Here is a 21,599-nt window from a genome sequence, read left to right on the forward strand (position 1 = left end):
TAAAATAGACTGCAAAATTAAAGGCTGTTTTACGCCTCGGAAACAACACATGACAATGCGGGATGATACAAATGGAAAAATTAATTATTTCTCGGCCATAAGCATGCGACAGTCTATTTTATGCAAACTTGGGGTCTTAGGTGCAATATGCCAGTCTGCCGATTTAATCTTTTTTAAATACATATTGAAAATTGTGGAACCGGCATTGTAACGTGTCGCTACTAGATGTCACCAATAGCCACTGGTTAAGGGCTAGCCAGGTTGTAAAAAAATATATATGGAAGATTTCTTCATAGTTCGTGGTCCATGGTCTAAACGGGCTAAAGTCAATCCATGGCCGTGCTAGTCAGATGGATAAAGGTTCAATACCTAGGAGTTCCGCTAATTTAATATGTATTAAAAAACCTTCAGTTGTAAGTAAAACACTTTTTAATAAATTTATAAAATAGTGCTGTATTTTATTAAAATTGTTGTACTATCATGTGGCCCTGTGTCATCCTACAATATTGCACTATGTTACTGTGGCGTAAACGAAGCTTAATATTTCAACCAAGCTTTCCGCATTGTCGCATGTTGTTGCTCCGGCGTAAAACAGCTTTTATACGTGACAGTGAGATATCGTGCCATGCAGATGAAAATCGCGCGCTGCCAAGATGTGTTGCATGTGTTTTAAGCATTGATGTAGGATACTAGGCTTACATTTCAGCTAACGAACAAAATGAAGACGCAAAATATTTATATTTTAGGGCCGCTGCACATAATATGGCGGAGCGCAGCGCAGAGCATGCCCGTGAAGTTTTCTAATCGCGTGACTCTTTACGCGAATTGGTACCAGAGAATGCGCAAGCACGCGCGAGACTGCGCGCGGATGCGCGAGTATCCGCACGGATGCACCATTGATTTTAGATATTATTTCAATGAGGACAATGTCGATAATATTTTGACTGTGAAAAATGCGCTGCGCTGCGCTCCACCATATGTGCCCCGGCCCTTAGACCTCTTCTTGTTGGTTTTAAAGATTCGAAAGGGTTTTTTAAAAATGAGAACAAAAATGTTTTTGTATAAATATTTATTACTGGAGGATGTCCGCGGCTTCGCCCGCGTGGATTTTGGTTTTTTTAAATCCTGTAGGAACTATTCAATTTTCCGGGATAAAAAGTAGCTTATGTCCTTCCCCGGGATGTACCCTAAGTCTTAAGATGTACTTCAAGTACTAAATTTCATTAAAATCGGTTCAACGGTTGGGCCGTGAAAACGTGCAAACAGACAGACGAACAGATACACATTTGCATTTATAATATTAGTATGGATAACACCTAACTCCTAAGCAATAAGTCTAATTTGACTAATTGACAAAAATAGAACCAATATTCTTATTTCAATAAGAATATTGGTTCTATTTTTGGGCCGCATTTGAAGCACTTATTTCATATCTTGTACAGATACTCATATCGCTGATTTTAAACTAAAAGCTTATCAACGCTTACGAAGTTACACTACAAAATAAGACGTAGGTGTTTTCGTTAACTCAATTTGCCGTATTGATATACCAAGACGAAAAATCGAATAGAAAAAAGAAATGTCTGAAAAAAATTCTCCTTATTCATGAAGCCGTATTTACATTTACCTTAACAAGATTGTCCTGAACCGCCCCAAAGTTTGTCGTCTCTAAGTGGATGGGTAAATATTATTTTTATCGCAGGCTCGGCTTCGTTGGTGACGGTGAACTCTGTATACACAACCTTGGTTAAAGTAACTACAAAATAGATGCTGCTTGGAACCATTTACACAAAGAATGCTAGTTACTTTTATATGTATTTTGGTCATGGTAGATACCTAGTAGGTATTCTCTGCAATTGTAGACGTACAGTCAGCGACAAAGCTAACACGAGATAGCGACGGTGCCCGCAGGTGCCCGCAGCACAGTCAAGGCGGCCGGGGTGTCGAGGTGCGGGCACACAAGCGGCGCGGCGCATCTAGCTTTTCGTTAAGAGCCCCCGAGACGATCAATCGCGATTGTCAATTTTTACGTGATTGATGCTCATTGTCAATGCCAAATGCTCGTTTATCAAGAGAATTGAAGCAATTGTCAATTGCAACTACGGTATTGAAGGACATTGATGGAAATTTTAATTGATGGCAATTGACGCGCTGTGTATTGACGTTCAATGACAGCAATTGTCAATCGTTTTTATAATCATCCGGCTCTGTTTATAAAGATTTCTTGGTAAATGTTCATTTAAGTGAAGCGATATTTTAATTTATAACATTTCTTGGGCCAATGTCTAGTTTTTTTCGTTTTTTGTGAGTAGAAACTGTAAGAAAAACTATATCTGCGTTTTTAATCATAGAATGGAATAGAATAGAATAGATTTAGAATAGAATAGAATAGATTTTTATTCAAATAAACTTTTACAAGTGCTTTTGAATCGTCAAATAATTTACCACTGGTTCGGAATGCCATATATTATATATATTACATATTTCGAGCGACTTGACTTTCTTCATTGCAGTTCAATATCAGACTGAAGCAAGCGCAAATGATACACCTTCATTCGGAGCTTCAATCGCCCATCATTTGAAATCTTCAATCACGTAAGCATTGTCAATTGCAAATGATCGTTTCGGACATCCTTTACAAATAAAGAGCGGTGCGATCATATAAAAAGTCGCGGCATAGGCGAGGCAAAGTCGCGGCATAGGCGAGGTAAAAGCGCGGCGGAGGTGAGGCAAAGGCGCGGCAGACGCGAGGCAAAGGAGCGTTATTCGCAAAGTTTGGGCGCGGTGCAGGCGCAGCGAGGGCGCTACATGAGCTCGCGCCGGCACGCATCGCCATTCTGTCATTTTGTTTCGAATATTGCTGCGTTTCGACGTTTAGTGACTAATTCAAAATGCTTGACGATATCGAAAGAAATGTAAAATTCATTGAACTTGTGCGTTTAAACACTTATCTTTATATGCAAGGACGTCTTTATATTCTGATAACGACATTTTGGATGATTTGGATTTTTAAGGAAGGATAACCGCCCACGCCTCGACTCCACGCCACGACGTGGCCTCAACAAGATAGCAGTGAGCTACGCGCCTAACACGCTATAGGCATGTAAAGCTGTAAGCTTTAATGGTTTTGTTTTAAAAATCTTAAGCTAGCATTAAATTCGTATGTTATACGAAATAAACGGATTTTTATAATAAGACCATTATTAAATAATATAACTCAACTTATAATCTAACAGTAAAATGTATACTTCTTATAATTTACTTTGAAAAACTTATTTTATTTTAAGTTTTCATAAATAAATTAACGTACATTTCTATAATCATTATTTCTTTATGCGCTATATTATCACAATTCACGAGATGAAGAAAACAACAGCAATGTGCTTTTTACTGAGCTTTCCTGAATAAACAGTCTGAGCCTGCCTTAACTTTAAGGCTGCGCCGTGGTGTACCTATACTGGTGCTTACATTTCAGGACGCTTCTGAAAAGCTCTCTAGTTTTCAGTGAGATCGCGCCTGCGGTGGTGAACGCACGTTTATTCTCCATCGCATTTCTCGGGAATAAGCACGATAAAAACAAACAGTGGGAGAGTATTTGCGATATTATGCTAATTCGGCGTTATTTAGTAAATCAAAGGTAACACAAAGGTGAATATTTTTAACCCAAAGACTTTTTACTGAGAAATCGAAGTTTCAAAACTTTAACCCCTAGACAATATTACCTATAATATACAAGTAAATAAAGTTAAAGTGAGAGTTTTGAATGTCAAAATAAATAGCTTTTTACTAAATTCAGACGAAAGTTTATACGGTACTTATACAACAAAAAAAAATTTTTTTTTCATATTTGTCCGTCAGTCTTTATGATTATACCGGTTATACTTTGACTTTATTGGCTGGTGTTATATGGAGTAACTTAAGCTAGTTTTATTTAAGAAAAAGAATTTGGGTTTCGCGCAAAAAATGAAAACCATGAAGTCCAATATATCATATACTAAATTATTATCCAGCTGGCATCTTGCAGACAAGCAAAAGTTACTTTTTATCCCGAATCAAAGAGTTCGCAAGGGAGTTTTAAAGGACCTAAACCCACTTGAACCAAGTCGTGGGCACCAGCTAGTATGATATTTAGGTAATCTTCATAATAATTAACAGCTATGTTTTAATTAGGGTAGGTTATATGAAATAGCGGGTCAGCACTCAGCATACATTCAAAATTCAAAATCCTTTAAGTACCTATTGTTTAATTTGTTTTATCTTTTCGTTTTTTCTCTCTTGGTGTAATAATTTATCATTGTTAGTCTAATTGGCACTGCGGTTCCAGCTAGATGTAAAATAAATAAAATAAATAAATAAACAAAATGACAATATCACAAATCCTGTTTAACACGACACCTTTTAGCATAGGTTCCTTTTAGCAGGTAAAGTGAAAGGACCTGAGTCGAAAAGTTTGAGTTTTAGCAAGAGAACCAGTCCTCATTTCGTGATACATTAAATTTTCATGACTTGAGTTCTACCACTGAGTTATGTTTTGCAGTTCATGAGTGTAGAGTGTGTGTGCTTGTTGGTTCATCGTTTCTCTCACAATTTCTAAACTACTAACTAACCTGATAAATGAAGTTTTTTTCTGAGGTCTTAACGTTTCGCGTTATACCTAAGATAATCGTTATAATATTAAAGGACAATAAATCCAATATAGAAGATATATAACAAACAAATATATGAGGATGTTTATAGGTAAATGTATTCTTGTAATAGTAACACAACAATGAATATGATTTATAATATATTATGGAAAATGATGATGTGGTCTAAGATGGGACGCGTACCTGGAAGGTGCCTATTCACTCTTGTATGTATGGTGGTATTATTAACTCACAACAAAATTGGAGGACATCGACAAAAGTATTTATTTTTATCCCACACGATCCCTACCGTTTTTCGGAATAAAATCAAAATATGTATAATAATATATAGTGACTAGCTATACCTACTTATTATTATACATACCTAGCGATTAGCTATAAATATGCCAAGTTGCATTCAAATCAAAGACAAAATCTGTTACGAGTAAATTAAAGGCAGGCGGTACCTACTTCTTGAGGTGGCACACACTGTGAGGACTGAGGAGGTTATGTACTCAGAGCCCATGAATTCTACCCCGTTGACAGAGGAACCCATCTCAATGTATTTTTAAGAGTAATAATTATGTATTTTGTGAACATTTCTTTTGAGTATATTGTGAAGGAAAACATCGTGAAGAAACTTGCATGCCTGTTCTATGTTATCAATGCTATGTGAAATCTTCCAACCTTCACATGGTCAGCATAGTGGACTTGGGCCTAAGCCTTTCTCATTCTGAGAAGATACCTGTACTCATTTGTAGACTAGACAAACGCGCTCCATCTTAGGCTGCATCATCACTTGCTAGCAGGTCTGATTGCAACCAAGCGCTTATCTTTTCTCTTATCTTGGTAAGAAAAGTACGGCTTGGCCGTTTACAGTTCGTGGATTTTTATCTGAAATGATATTTAAACCCGGAATAGCTTCTGCGACCATCACGAAGTACAATACAAATTAGTAATTGTCGAACAAACTATTCCTTAAGGCCTTAAAATATGTTATGTCATGTAATAGTTTTACGAACATCAAACGGCCAAGCCGTCCTTTTTTTACCAATATATAGGGTTTGTAGAATCAGAGCTTGTAAGTAGAGTGATTTGTTATTTATTGTTATAAATGTGATACAGTCAAGAACATTTAAGAGCTATATTACTTTGGACTTCAGATAGGTCCCATGGCCAGCACAAATCTAAGCTCAGCTAGGGGCTTGGCTCTATTAGAGATCTCATAACTTTTTAACAGTGAAAACATTATGAACTTGTGAGTCTTGGCTACCTTTTTACATGAAATGTTTTTGGTGGTCTATAAATTAACAAGATAAAGTTGAAAACTGAAACCCGACTGCGATCGTCTTAATAAACGCTGAAATATTAGAGTAAAGTTGTTTTTCTTTCACTTGGTATATTTTAATGTTGTTATATATTTATATCCATGAGCTCAGAATTTACTCTTTCATTCATCACACTCGATATAATAGCAAAAAAAATTTTTTTGGAGTCCTCCACTTTTTTTGATCTTACATCCGTTAGGTCAATTTTTTTGTATAAAATATAGCCTATGTCACCTGGACCTTTACAATGAATTAATTGACACCTCATTCATCAAAATCGGTCCAGTAGTTTAGGCACTACGGTGGAACACACAGAATCTGGATACAAACTAACATACATACATACATATACTGCTAAAATCATTACCCTTCCTTTTGGCTTTGCCGCAGTCGGGTAAAAAAAGGAAGGTAGTAAATAAAGGTTTGTAACTTCTTTACAGATGAAAGCGTGGACAGCGCACGAACAGGACACGACGCTGTCCTGCTGTAGATCGCTGCACGTGAAACACGCCGCGTACGCGAGTGCCCTCTATACACTGGTGAGATGCGCAGTTATTGTTTTTTACTACATGATGCTCGCGACATCATCCGCGTGGATTTAGGTTTTTTTTTAAATCCCGTAGGAACTCTTTAATTTTCCGGGATAAAAGTTGTCTACGTTAGTTTCTCGGATACAAGCTACCTCTGTACCAAATTTCATATAAATCGGTTAAACAGATGGTCCTATAAGAATCCCATGGGAACTCTTTGATTTTCCGGGATTGAAAGTAGCTATGTCCTTCCCCGGGATGTAAGCTAACTTTATGCCAGGCATCAAAATCTGTTAAACTCTTGGGCCGTGAAATGACACATAGACAGACAGACACACGTTCACATTTATATTATAGTATGCAGTAGGTATGGATACACACTTATAGACAAATTTTCGCCATTGTTAATATTATAGAATAAAGAAACCAATTTAAAGAAGGTTGTTAACTTAACTAGGTATTTATTGCGTAAACGTAAGTGCAATACGTGGAAAAGTCATTACTTACAGAATTCTCGTAGCATGCAAATGTTTCCATACACCGATAAATGTTTATGAACAACCAACTTCAATAATAATTCAAACAAACATACTCGTACCGAATGTAGAAGCAACATAAGCAAACATAAAGTGTACGAAACACTAATATAAGCAAACAAGTTTTTAAATTAGATACCTACATCAGAATATCGCCGCATAACAATGTTATATTCTGATGTTATATTGTGATACTAGCTGATGCCCGCAGCTTCGCCCGCGTGGATTGGTCAGATCCCCTGCAGCATCAGGATTGAGGAGTTGGACTCCAAATTTTTTATGAAACAATGTCGCGAAGTTCCTCTATCGATTAAAAAAGAAATGACGCAAATCGGTTCAGAAATCTCGGAGATTTCGGTGTACATAGGTAGAAAAACACAACTCCCTTTTTGAAAGTCGGTTAAAAAAGTAGCCTATGTTACTCCCTGGTCAATTCTCTACTTGTCTGTGAAAACCCCGTCAAAATCGGTCCAGCCGTTCCGAAGATTAGCCTTTTCAAACAGACAGACAGACAGACAGACAAAAATTTTAAAAACGTGTGATTCGGTTATAGTATCGTTCAAATAACCATATGACCTTAATATGCGGTAGTTATTTCGAAATTACAGACAGACACTCCAATTTTATTTATTAGTATAGATTCTGTTTTGATTGCTCACTTGTACAATACATGAAAAGCTACATAATTGGACTTCCTCAGCCTTATCGGATGTTCCTCGTGGGTCTCCTCTCAGAATGAGAAGATTTTAGGCCAAAGTCCGCCATGCTGGCCAAGTGCGAATTGAAATTAAAACTTATGTTTAACTCCACACTAAAATATTAATTTTCAGTTCTATCCGCAACCCAACAAAATGCAATTTTGGAAATTAAACAATCCTTTGACCGAGCCAGGTAAAGTTTGTACGTAATGGCAACATATGACACCGAATTCATGTTCAAAGTTTTGAGCCCGTGCCATCGTTAAAGCAATATCAAAACGTGTGTGGCTTACTATCCAACACATACTGTGTAGTTATTAATAAAATGGCATACTGATCCAAAAGAACTGAAGATTAGAACAGATACGAGAATATACACGGACTTGGAGGAATTAAGTAGGTATATACATTACACACGGACGAAAAACCAACTGTGCCTATTTTTTACCCAACTGCGGCAAAGCCAAAAGGAAGGGTAATGATTTTAGCAGCTGTAAAGAAAATAATATACGTAGATTCACACTAAAAATTCTAGACTTTTCTTTTTTGTTAGAGTCTATTAATTTTCCAAATGTGTTACAAGTACAATCTATTAAGCATATCTTCAATCGACAAGTTATATAACTTTGCCGCAATACAAATTGGTTTTCCAACATATTTGGCGATGCTCTAAGACATCTTGAAATCGATAATATTATCTCCCTTCCTATCTTTTATTCTATCATAATTCAAGTAAGATTAGAACTTAATTCAGCAAGGTGTTTCATAGTTAAAAACAAACTGGTCGTAGAGACTATGTAATATTAGAATTTGACTATCATCTTAATTCTTAATCATAGATATTAAGCTTCATTTAAAAAGTGAGTATCTGTATCTGGGTCTCGAGGAACCAAGAGCCATAAACTACATATATTGATCGGCTCCTTGGTTCCCGTTGAACTATGGTGCTATATCTGTTTGTTTTTTTTTCTTAGTTGTCTTACTGAGGATTTTTATTTTTTATTTTGTCATCATCTCCAACCAGTTTACTTCTAGTTTTGGCCATACCTCTCCTAATAAATGTTACAATCGCTCACCGATCCTCAGCCTTCTATATCCAGCCATTTCTCATCACATCGAGTCCCGTCTTGCTATGCAAAAATATAAAGTAAGGTTTTTTAAATTAAATGCAATCAAAGACCATACTAAGTCTTTACTAATATTTATTTATGTATAGGCCAGTCATTTTGCTATCCATTGTTTTTTCGCAATCAGCAAAATCGACGTTGTTCGTAATGAACCGTTGTGGTATTCCAAAGAGCAGTTAAATTGAACACAACAAACAAACCTCCAAAATTCCGCACATATTTCTCGATACGAAACGAAATGTAAATGAAATTGTATGTGAAATTGTATCGATTTTCGATACGAGCTTTTATCTCTGGTATCGTATTCCAATTAGATTTATTTCTACACAACTCAAAGCGGAGTTGGGCTGAGAACTTTTTTAATGAATCCTAATACGCAAAATAATATTTTATTGTCTCTCAATAAAGCGTTAGGTATTCCTTTGTTCTTTATAGATCAGCTAAGATTCATGTGCATAGTGCCTATTTACTCTCATAATAAAATTTAAATTATAGATTGTAGGGACTTATAAATGTACATACTTATATTATATTATGTACTTAATTAAAATATGTGTTGTATGTTAAGTAGTTTTTCAAAAGAAAGCTCGAAGCTCCAGGATCGTAGTCACTAGTGAATGTATAAAGTGAGGCTTAACAGAATGGTTCCAAGTTGTTTTAATTAATTACTGAGGATTTGAGCTTATTTCCGAGAAGCTTAGTATAAAGGAGCGTTTACACAAAACCGTAAAAAACTGAGAACTTTGACATCGCGCCCCTTCTCTACACCGACATCAATCAGAAAATCAAAGAATTCCCACGATTTTTAAAAACCTAAATGCACGCGGACGAAGTCTCGGGCATCATCTATTAATATTAGGTCGTAAGTGTATCTAGATCTTATTTGTAATATGTTTGGATGTTTAGAACTTCTTCACGCCACAATAAATTGAAAAATTTTAAATAGAAACCTAAAACTCTAAATTAACCACACAAAGGCTCTTTTACTTTTGAAGGAAATTCAAAGAGTCTTCACGGTATTTTTAATAAGTCTAGGTATATCTACGCTGACGAAGTTGTGGGCATCATAAATTATTATAATTAGATAAATGAGTTAGATACTAGGTATTATTATATCCTAAATCTGTGGTTAGACCAGCCAGGGTAGCCACTCGTTTTACTGAAGCGAATTTTAATTTAAAAATAATATGAGGTAACGTATGAATAATATAAAGTCTATTGTACAACATTATAATGTTTTAAACATTGAAATTTTGTACAGTATTTGACAAGGGCAAGATTTTACAAAAATACAAAGCGAAATGTAGGTAAATGGCATACAGTACACATTCCTAAATCTTTTTTAATATGTTTGGTTCTTTGTTCATGTATTTACTGTAATGGATTAGGGGATAGGTTAATTTTCCATACATACCTACTCTTGTTTTACAAATAGCTTTGTTTAGAAAACATTAACGTTTCCTAAGGGACCGTCCTATCCTTTATTATACAAAGGTTTGCCAAAAGATTTATGCTGGCTTAAAACAAGTAATTTACAGTAACATTTAGGTGAACTTCTGGTTTTCCAGCTTTAATTAATTACAGTCCTGTGTCAACAAAACCGATTGTAACGTGTACTTTTGTATGAATATATACTAATATTATAAATACGAAAGTGTTCTGTATGACTACACAGAGAGTCGCTTATCTATCTGCTAGTTTTTACGACCCATCCGCTTAATTGATTTTGACGTAAGGTACTGCGACAGCTTGCATCCTAGGAAAGGCCATCGGCTATTTATTTTTTATTTTTAAGAACCCAAATCCACATCGACAAAGTTGCGGGCATAATTTACTTGACTTAGACTATTTATCCAGGAAAAACAAAAAGTTCCCGCAGAATTTTTATACAGCTAAATCCACGCGGATAAAGTCGCGTGCATCATTTGGTTTTACAATAAATATTAGCAATGAAAATATTTCTTTCTAGCGGACAAAGCTTTTAAGCGCGGCCATACAGGCCGCGTATGCGTCGCGTAAGCGTACACGTAGCGCGTGCCTTTGTGTTGTAATGTATGGAACTGTATAAGACATGGCAGACCGCTGGCGTGGCGTGAATGTTCGCGTAGACGTAATGCGTGCAGTTATGTCTACGGATTCGTCATGTGTACGTGCTTGGTGTGAATCGACTTTTAATGTTGTCTTAGTAATTTTGAAGAGTGTTTCATAATAATCATATGCAGCATATCATAAACAGCACGTACACGTGACACGTGCGTAGTGACGCGCGTAAATCCGTAGACATAACTGCGCGTATTACGTCTACGTGAACGTAACGTCACGCCACGCAAGCGGTATGCCATGTTTCATACAGTTCAATACATTACAACGCAATGGTACGCGCTACGTCTACGCTTACGCAGCCTGTTTGAACGAGCTGTTAACGTGGGAATTGAACAACGTGCCGCACTATCAGAGTGCGAAGTACTATCGATTTGGTTAAAACAAAACATGGCAACGACATGTGCCACCCACCCGCCCACATTTTAATTACAACCGAGACTTAATTGAAACGAATGCTAACAAGTCTAGACAGTTAGGTATACTTATTTTTTTTATTGTACGAAAACTAAATACTAAAACATAAACATTAAAAGGATGCACAAGGATATAACTTATTTTTTACGAAATATCTACGAGAAGCCCTAGAATGTGAGAATAAAAACTTAGCAATTGTTAAATAGTATCACGAGTCACGTCATGACACATGCTTTGCTTTGCTATTTTTCAGACAACTATATGACCCGGAAAATCTTATTTGTTTTATAGATTCGTCAACCTAAACAGGGATCGGATATAATTTCCGGAGATATCCACACGGCAAAACTAGCGCTCTGGGTGCGTTCCCACTGTGTCGTGACGATAAATGGTCGTGCAGTTTATAGTGTCATCATGGCTTGTATATTTGAATAGAGTTTTTCACATAATATTTGTCGGCACGACTCCCTAGGGAACTGTAGGGTACTGTCGGGAACAGCTAGGGACGACAGTCGTCCAACGATAAATTACAGTGACGACATATTTGGGAACGCGCCGTAACTCTGGTGTATCAGTGATGTACAGACGAGCAGCAATTTTAATGACAGGGGTGACTGTTACCGTTGACGTGCGCCGACGGTAGCCACCGACATGCGACGAGGGCAGCAATAGATACTCTATCGTCAACAAAGTGCCGCTCGACTGTATGACCACTAAGTCACCCACCCTACTCGTTTGCGTCTCAAATCTGAAAACCATCAACTTATTAATATATTATAGGAGGATTTCAACTGCTGAGGCCATGCAATAGGTCTGAAACTTTTTATTTGTTACAGAATATATCAATACTGGTAGTGCTGCTGTACAGCTGGAGGATAGGTGTCAATGCAAAGAGATACAAGGAACTTGACGATGTATATTACGGTGAGTTAAAAAAGCTTTTACCCAATCTATAAAGTAAACAATTATTTTACAACAGCCCTGTTGCCATACAAGCTTGTGATCGGTTCTGGAGTGAACTAGTAACAAATCTTATTGCTCAGAGGTAAACCTACCCCGCTCAGATTGATATAATGAATTACGCTTAACATGATCACACTATCACACTTTGTTATCAAAGTTTGTGTGTATATGTGTGTGTATGTTTGTTACTCCTTCACGAAAAAACTACTGGACAGGTTTGGCTGAAATTCGGAATGGAGATAGACAATATCCTGGATTAACACATAGATTACTTTTTATTCCAGAAAATCAAAGAGTTACCACGGGATTTCGAAAAACCTAAATCCACGTGGACGAAGTCGCGGGCATCAGCTAATGGAATGTAAATGTAGAAAATTTTAAGTGCGGAAACCAGCCCAGAGAGAAGAAGATAAATGTAGAAAGCATATGGCTTTTGTTACAATTTTTTGATAGTTGGTCTGTTTATTTTTATATACCTAAGGCGCCATCACCTTTCGCCAAAAATTCGATACAAACTCTATGAGCCAATCTCCACAGGGCGATACTATCGCGCCGACAGTTTGTATCAAATTTTATCACACGGCGAGACTATCGCTGCAATTCTCTTATCCGTGGAGCTGGCCCCATAGTCTAGATTATTTTCACATTTCGAAAGTAAACTTTAATCTTAAACACTAAGTTATTCAGCTTTGATCAGGATCACCTAAGATCAAGACCAACTTGACTTTTTCACTAGAATACTTGAGTATTGCGCGACTTTTTGTCGTGCATCGCAGTCGCATATCGCGGTCGCGTGGCTCAAAGTCTACATTCACCAAAGGCGTTTTTAAATTGCTTTATTCAATGATCCTTGTAATTTAATTTTGGAGAGGAAAATTCTCAATTTACTGCCATTTGCTGAGATATCTTAAGCGGGATTCCTTCATATATTTTATCAAGTTGAGCGGGGTAGGTTAAAGTAAATACCTCTGGGCAAAAGATGTGATCGATTCTGCTCGATTTGTTGGTACACTTCAGAATCGATTACGTGCTTGTGGTAACGGGGCTGTAGTTTGACGACCTCCCTAGCGCAGCGCTGTAGTCCTATAAGTGGGAGGAATTTACAATTTCTTAATTGTCTCTGGTCTCGTATCGTGGGAGGCTCCGGACATGACTAGTTACCATAGTTACCACTTTACCAGCAAAGCCGTGCCGCCAAGCGATTTAGCGTTCCTGTAGGTACGTTGCTAATAACTAATAAGGGATATGGGTTTATATATAACACTTCCATAGCCCTTTCAAGTTAGCCCGCTTCCATCTTAGACTGTATCATCACTTACCATCACGTGAGATCGCAGTCAAGGGCTAACTTTCATCGATAAAAAAAACCCTTGTTTATTTTCTAGATATACTAAGCACAGATATGCTATTCAGGTTTGGTGTAGTCTAACCACGCTGGACAAGGACTTGTAGAATTGCAGATTTCAAATACTTTTAATAATATTTCCTATTACCTAACGTGATTTAATTGAATTTAATCAATGTCATTGTTTCAGGTGTACAGATAGCATATTTTGCAATTATAGGAACGCAAATGTTTATGATTATCCTCAGCATATTCCTGTTTTACGGGATTTATAAAGTAAGTACTTAGCATAATACCTTTTATTACCTGTATAATGTGAGATTATTATCATTATTCATCGATATAGAATCATTATCATTATTAGCTACTCGTGTTTAAAACTTTTGGGTGCATTTTTATTAGAAACAGCAATTCTTTACAGAAATTACCGACTTTATGGACATTATATAATAATTACTAATTAGTTGCTGGAAATCTTTTCTTATTGAGGTTTTCATGGAGGCAATTCATACATGTTCCATAGTTATAAAGACATAGGTAACATAGTTATAAAGACTACATGTATGAATTCCGTCCATGTTGGTAACTATTTTTTTAACTAGCTAAGTATCAAGTTTCTTGACCCAGTGGTTTGAGCTATCAACGAATAATAAATAGGTCCGTTGATATGTCAGGCAGTCAGTTTCTCCTTTTGTCCGCGACTTCATCCGTGATACAAGCATAAAATTAATAGTATCTAGCACTCGGGGATAATGTAGCTATCTGTCGTGAAAGAATTTCTGAAGTCAGATGAATAGTTTCGGAGATTACCTCCTAGATCCAAACATACAAACTTTATTTCTTTATAATAATAACAGTGTAGATAGAGTTTTCAATTTAATAAATAAATAACAAAACTACGTCTAAAAATTCAAAATAAGAAAATTCATTTGTATTTTTAAATTCTGACTCAGAGTCAGTATTTTTAACCCCCGACCCAAAAAGAGGGGTGTTATAAGTTTGACGTGTGTATCTGTGTATCTGTCTGTGGCATCGTAGCGCCTAAACGAATGAACCGATTTTAATTTAGTTTTTTTTGTTTGAAAGGTGGCTTGATCGAGAGTGTTCTTAGCTGTAATCCAAAAAAATTGGTTCAGCCGTTTAAAAGTTATCAGCTCTTTTCTAGTTTTCTTGTAGAAAAGAAGGTTAGATAACCCTTAGGTTTATAATATTCAAGTGTCAATTGACAAATGTCAAGCTGTCAAGATGGACGTTTCCTAGATATGCATTATTATTTATTTGAAAATGATGTTTTGAAAAACTCAGATACTTTGGATCGTAGGGGCGGAATAGTCCAAGAAAATCGGTTCAGCCGTTTGAAAGTTATCAGCTCTTTTCTTAACCTTTACTTGTCGGGGGTGTTGAAAATTTTTAATTTACACTTGTATATTCTGCTACGGATTCGGTCTATGCATTTCTAACATAAAGAATACGTGAAGTTTCAACTGTTTAACTTTGCAAGCATTCTCGTTGGGCCGAGAGCTCGTGCGAAAGTTTGAGTAGGTGCTTGATGAAACATGAAAGTTTGCTAAGTGCTACTTTTGTGATACATGAGTATGGCAAACTAGGCCTTTTAGCTAGACAGTTGGTTCGCGAGTTAAGTACTATATTTCTAAAATTACAAAAATTTGGTAGGTACGAGTATTCGTGTTTGTTCGGGCTAATCTCAGAAACTTCTCATAAAGAAGAAAAAGAGGGATTATCTAAAAAGTCGATGGCTATAATTGGGTATTTTCCTACTTTTGAATTTGATACATATTATTACTTTATTATAAACTAGGATAAAAATGATGACGTACGCTGAAAAAAATATTAAAATCCAACAAAGGTTTACAAAGTCACAGGCATTTTAATATTGGAGTGGGAGGGCCTTCTATCCCTTTCTCGCAAAACGAAAATTTGTATCCAACCGCACGAAGCTACTATGGCATTAGTGAAGGAGTGACATCAAAATGCTATTATCGCTATCTCTGTCTAATCTGAAATATATAAATCCTTATAACTTTTTTGTTATTTGATCGATTTAATTAGTTTTTTCAGTTTACGTCATTATTTTTATCCTAGTTTATAATAAAGTAATAAAAAAATTAGAGTAAAATACCCTATTTAGGAACATTTTTTTTAAATAAGCTACCGTTAGGTATAGTGATAATTATTTTTATACTGTGAATTAAATGTAAAGGAAACGAGTTCTTGGTTTTTGGCACTATTTGTTACATTACAAACCTCTTGATAAAAGATGACGGTCTCAAAACAGCTACTGTTCTGTTTGCCGGTCATTTTGAATAACATTTGTGTTTATTATATACTAGCAAACCGCCGTGGCGTTGCACGGGAAGCTTATTACAATTTTGGTAGGGATCTAATTTTTTTGAAAATGAATTAAATAGCTTATGTCACTCAGGAATAATATAGCTTTCTACTGGTGAAAGAATTTTCAGAATCCGTTCAGTAGTTCCAGCGATTACTTCCAACAAACAAACTTTACCTCTTTATAATATTAAGTAGGCATAGATTACTGTAACTTCCATCCAAAAAAAATTACCCTCATGTAGCAGCTAAAGAATTTTTACTTTAAAAAAATGTGAAGAAGAGGATAGAAATAAAACAATCTGACAAATTAACCAGTCGCTAGGTATATTTAAATGTTTATCAAAATGAATATGGAAACAAGGTTCAGCTACAAAGTTATACATATATTAAAGTATAATAAAACCGTTCTAAATTAAGATTGAGTGTCAAGTAGGGTTTTATGAGGGGTTTCCACTTTATTTTATAACTTTATCGCTGTGTTATAGCAGTTAAAAAGAGCTTACTTAACTGCTTTTGTAAACTTTATTGAGTCTCATACCAAAATAATTATGTACTAGGTACATTAATTTTGGTTTTATAAAACTTTACAGCACTGAAGTAATTTTATTAACTAGCTAAACAACAACAAGCAGACTAATAAACCAAATTATATGATATCTACCTACTCGTAATACAAGAAAATAAAAGTTTAGCAGGAGCTTGTAAAGGTTGTCACTTGTTTCAGGAAAACATCGCATTCTTGGTGCCATGGGTCGTTGGTTGCATGACCTTTATGGCCTTAGAAGCGATGGCCATGGTCTACTCAAACATACTCCGAGATCACGTCAACAAAGTAAACTATAATAATATTTTTTTATTACTTTAGCTGTCAACTTCGCGATGGAGCTTTATTTTTAAGTACCATTGACGGCTCAACCTTCCTAGAAGAACCATCACGCGCACTTGATTATAATATCTATTATGAATAGCAGCTTGTCAGCAATAATAATTTTACTACATATAAGCACATAGAACCTAGTACTATACAACGTGTTCCGGACGAATTCCCATAACTTCGAGGTATTGAACAGACCACTTTTATAGGAATTGAACTACATAAGAAATAATTTTTTTGATTAAAAAAAAAAGAAAATTCAGTTTTCATACAAAGTTATCCAACTATTTCTGACTCTCCGTGTTACACACACGTTTATGTAAAGATTTACATCGTCGCATTTTAAAACATAACTTATGATTTATCAATGAACGCTGTCTCTTCCTTGCAATTACACCGTTTTGTTTGCCAGCTGGGAAAAGTGAGATTGAGAATTTCCCTTTTATCAAAAAATCAAATAAAAGCGAATTGTTTCATCAGGTGTGACAAATATTCCACCCTCAAGATATTGTTAGTATTGATCAATAAATTACTCGCCCTTGAAAGTTATCTTTCCTTCACACGTAATTCAGCGCTTGAACTACTACGTTACTATACCTACGGTTTTCCATTACTAATCCATTACTAAATGACCAACAAACTTTAACCAACGCAATAATGCGTCGAGTGGGACACGTAGGTATACTCTACTTAATTGCATAATTACTTTAATGCTGAAACACAGCTGATGTGTTTTTAATTTAATACCGACGTAATAAAAACCACGCCTTTAACAAATAGGTAGAACATTCAGTCTGTTTTATCACATTGAAATGATGATAATACCAGCGTTGATACCGATCGTTTGTTTTATATTCGAGCAATATTTTATTCGAGAATTTTGCATTTTGGCATGCTTGAATATTGCATTTTTGAACAAAGATTGCAATTCGAAAATTTTTGAAATTTTTGCTTTTATAATTAAATAGGAATCGTAGGCCTTAGTGAATGTGAAGCATTTTCTATCATAATACTAGTTGACCAGCTTCACTCGAGTGGAATTTTTGAAAATTGGAATAGGGGTGGAATTTCCAAAAATGCTGAACTATTTCTTTATTTTCAATCAAAATTTTCGTTCTTACAAGAGTTAATTAAAAAGCTTATTATATTTATAAGCAACATTTTCTCTTGAACTAAGTATGGCTCTATTAGATTTCTCAACATTGTGTATTAAGTTCAGAAATTAATTTTCTTTTGTTTGTATACTAAATTAGATGAGGCTTTTTGGGAGGCAGTTAAAAGTAAAAGGACTACAAAAAATAAGAAACTGGAAATCGGATTTTGCAATAACATACCAAAAAGTAAAATAAGTAAATAGCTCGCAATATTGCTTAAGTAAAGCCATTTCAAGGCAATTAGAGGTCTGTTTTGATATTTGTCGAGAGCGTTATTTATAAGACATTGGCTTCCTTTTCAGGGAGTGCTCTGTTTGATTCTTAGCACGTACCTCTAACTTTTAAAAAATATGTGCGTTTTAAGCAATTAAATATCACTTATTGTAAGCGTAAAGGAAAACATGGTAAGGAAGCCTGCATACCTGAGAGTTCTCTATACCTAGTGTTCTCAGAGGTGTGTACAGTCTGTCAATCTGCACACTTTATTCTAGAATCTAGAGCCTTCAAACAAAAATCTTTAATGTTCATGTAAGAATAGATAATTATCATTTGCCATGATATCTTGTATATAAAAATCTGGGGTAAAATACTCAGGCCTTGTAGATACCAGTAAGAACTAGAACAGAGTAAGCTTAAGAATTTTTTTGTTTCAGCAATTCGACGCGATATGCAAAGCGGAGGTTTTATTTTTAATACCAAGAGTACTTCTAAATGTAAGTACGCCATTAGACTGTGCCTTGAGAGTACGATAATTTCTTAATCCCTTTCATTTTTGCTGAAGTTTTTAACTTTTCTTTCTAATTTTTCTGAAAATTTATTTTTTGTACTATTATTTCCTTGCTTTGAATGGAAAAGATAAGAACGCTTGAAAAATAAAGCCTAGAGAAAATTATTTTGTTTTGATGAAACGAGTTATGTAAGATGATAAATCTTAACGCTATGTAAAAACAAGCCCAAAAAAAAGAATATTGATGAATTGATGAAACTCTTATAAGTCCATTTTAGCGGGCAGTAAAATTATTCGAGCTTTTAAACTAAGCGCGCTCTCATAATATTACCAATCTGCCCCCCGATTGTGTAAGAAAAATGTATTCATGGTTATCGTTATCGTCAAGAAATTCTGCCCTTTGATTGGTTCATTCGCTGTTTACCTTTTACACAGCCAATCCAAGGGCAGAATTTCTTGACGATAACGATAACTATATGAATACGTTTTTTCTTACACAATCGGGTCAGTCCGTTGTCAGTTTAACGAAGTGTTGTTTCTTGCAGTGTCTATGCATATGGTGCGTATTACGCCTCTACCATCTCCTAAGGGCCGGCATCACGTGGAAGGGTTCCGCGGCTATCGAGCTGTGACTAATGCCGCGACCAGACGCGCGACCCGACTCGCCCACCCGCCCCCCTCCGTGTGAAACAAGCCTATTACTTGGCGGTGCTGAAAGTGATACGGATGCCAGTCTGCATTCGCTATGACAAATCTTCCGTTTGTAGTAATTAGTTGAAATAACTTTGTATTTATTCACCGTCATTATTTATGTTTAATAGTTGATCAATATACTAAGGTACCATAAAAATGTACACAATTATTTATTTTGTTATATTTTGTTCTGAATTTGGGAAATAGCGCAAAGTGCAAAATATCTTATTCTACAATTCTACCAATGAGAAACGTAACAGAGTGAAATAATAGCGCGTTATTTAACGTATTTTCTTCTTTTTTACAAGTAGGTATATTATGTATAAAAATTAAATTAAAAATTTAAAAAACCCCCGACACATAAACCTCTAAAAAGTAAAAAAATAATAGGTAAATATGTATGGGCCCTTTAAGAATAGTATAAATAGTAAATTTTTATCCAAGCGCTCGTTGCGCCAGGGGACCGCTACCTATCATAAACTATGAAAGTCATCTGTTGTAGAAAGAATAGTCTTTAGCGGTCCCCCGACGCAACGAGCGCTTGGATAAAAATTTACTATTTATACTATTCTTAAAGGGCCCATACATATTTACCTATTATTTTTTTACTTTTTAGAGGTTTATGTGTCGGGGGTTTTTTAAATTTTTAATTTAATTTTTATTTCACGCTTTTTAAACTTTATTCATAAATTACCGTTTATTTGTGCCATTCTAAAACCCAATTTCTATAATAATATAAATCCAATAAGGCAGCTAATATCTCTTCAAAAGTAACATCAATGTTATGTTAATTATACGTTCCATAAAATATTTTTGACCGAACATCACTAAATCAAGAATTATCTGAATGACTCACATAGTCTAACACGACCAAAACGAAATATCTGTTTCTAACATGTCGTTGCTTTAAAAATGTACCCATTTTACGTAGTCGTATAATAGTTCGCTTTTCAAGATATACCTACGATTAAATTGAAATCGACTTTCACCCGATGAAATAAGGAATAAAGTGGCGTGTATTTCATTTTGTTTGTCATTGCATGGCAAATTTTTCATTTGACATAACTTTCAAAAACCGGTCAAGTGCGAGTCTGCCTCACACATGAAGAGTTCCGTACAAGTTTTTTTTTATGTAATGACAATTCAGTTGTCGGATTTTTCTCTTTACTTGGGCCACAGGAGTAGAGTGCTTGGGCTATAAGATATTGCTACCTGCCTTTCATGATTCTACGTAAACGGGAAGTACCCAATTTATAAGTTTTGATTCTCTTGAATGAGATGACACACAGACAGACAACGAAGTGGTGAAGGAAAACACCGTCAGGAAACCTGCATGCTTGAGAGTTGGCCATAATGCTCCCTCAAAGGTGCGTAAGGTGTGCCAATACGTGCTTGGCCAGTGTGGTAGCTTTCCATTCTGAGAGGAGACTTGTGCTCAGTAGTGAGCCGGCGATGGGTTGATCCTGATGATGATGAATTTTAAACGTATTTTGTCAAAGTAAATAAGCTGAGTTCTAGCAGATAAAATAAAAAGAAGGTGCGCCTGATGCATCATCCAAACCTGCGCGACAAAGCGATTACGATGCGGGAACCTCAGCCGCGCGGAGGGTCATCGCCTCCTACGATATTTAATGGTGCCATGCACAACTGTGTGACTACAACAGTCGAGGCTACCTACAACATCTTTTTTTTTCTACAGATACCTACTGAACCCTAAAAATAGTTTGACTATGGTTTGGGTTTGGGTTGATTGTTCGTGGCCTTTGGTTGACTGTTGGATATTATAATTGAATTGATGTTTTCTCGTTTAACTGTGATTATAATATTTTATAAATTAGAAACTCCGCGCCTACGATCCAAAGTATCGGAGTTTTCCAAAACATTATTTTCAAATAAATAATTATGTATCTAGGCAACGTCCATCTTGACAACTTGACATTTGCCAATTGACATAATATTATGAACCTCTGTTACAATAGTGAAAGATCCCAGGGCCACCAGCCGTCACGTATTTTCTGACGAACGAAATGTGGACGATTGAGTAGTGTTACTATGTACTAAGAACGCATGCCTACAGACCTGCTAGCTTGCTTAGATGGCCAATTTTCAGGTATCAGGTAATCAAGGTAC

At 35.8% G+C, this 21,599-nt stretch overlaps 1 protein-coding gene and 1 long non-coding RNA gene across 4 annotated transcripts; one reads left to right on the forward strand and one right to left on the reverse strand.

Annotated features, from left to right (window-relative positions):
* The first annotated feature begins 1,734 nt into the window (after window positions 1-1,734).
* LOC123866443 lies at window positions 1,735-19,765 on the forward strand. 3 transcript variants are annotated; one of them, XM_045908022.1, is made up of 8 exons: window positions 1,735-1,828; window positions 3,506-3,648; window positions 6,394-6,492; window positions 12,198-12,285; window positions 13,860-13,945; window positions 16,746-16,853; window positions 18,703-18,762; window positions 19,322-19,765. In XM_045908022.1, exons 3-8 carry the CDS (start codon window positions 6,394-6,396, stop codon window positions 19,406-19,408), a joined length of 528 nt encoding a protein of 175 aa, XP_045763978.1. In that variant the 5' UTR covers window positions 1,735-1,828; window positions 3,506-3,648; the 3' UTR covers window positions 19,409-19,765. The 3 variants fall into 3 exon arrangements, with proteins under 3 accessions (XP_045763978.1, XP_045763979.1, XP_045763977.1); XM_045908023.1 differs by lacking the exon at window positions 1,735-1,828 and having other exon boundaries at window positions 3,248-3,637; XM_045908021.1 differs by lacking the exon at window positions 1,735-1,828 and having other exon boundaries at window positions 3,251-3,648.
* LOC123866461 lies at window positions 1,828-20,582 on the reverse strand. The gene is made up of 3 exons (XR_006796202.1): window positions 20,572-20,582; window positions 14,921-14,925; window positions 1,828-2,207 (listed from the first exon to the last, which is right to left on the reverse strand). It is a non-coding gene; the product is annotated as an uncharacterized LOC123866461 (long non-coding RNA).
* Between the last annotated feature and the right edge of the window lie 1,017 nt (window positions 20,583-21,599).

Source organism: Maniola jurtina, chromosome 6 (genome assembly GCF_905333055.1).
Source record: "Maniola jurtina chromosome 6, ilManJurt1.1, whole genome shotgun sequence".
NCBI classification, from domain to species: domain Eukaryota; kingdom Metazoa; phylum Arthropoda; class Insecta; order Lepidoptera; family Nymphalidae; genus Maniola; species Maniola jurtina.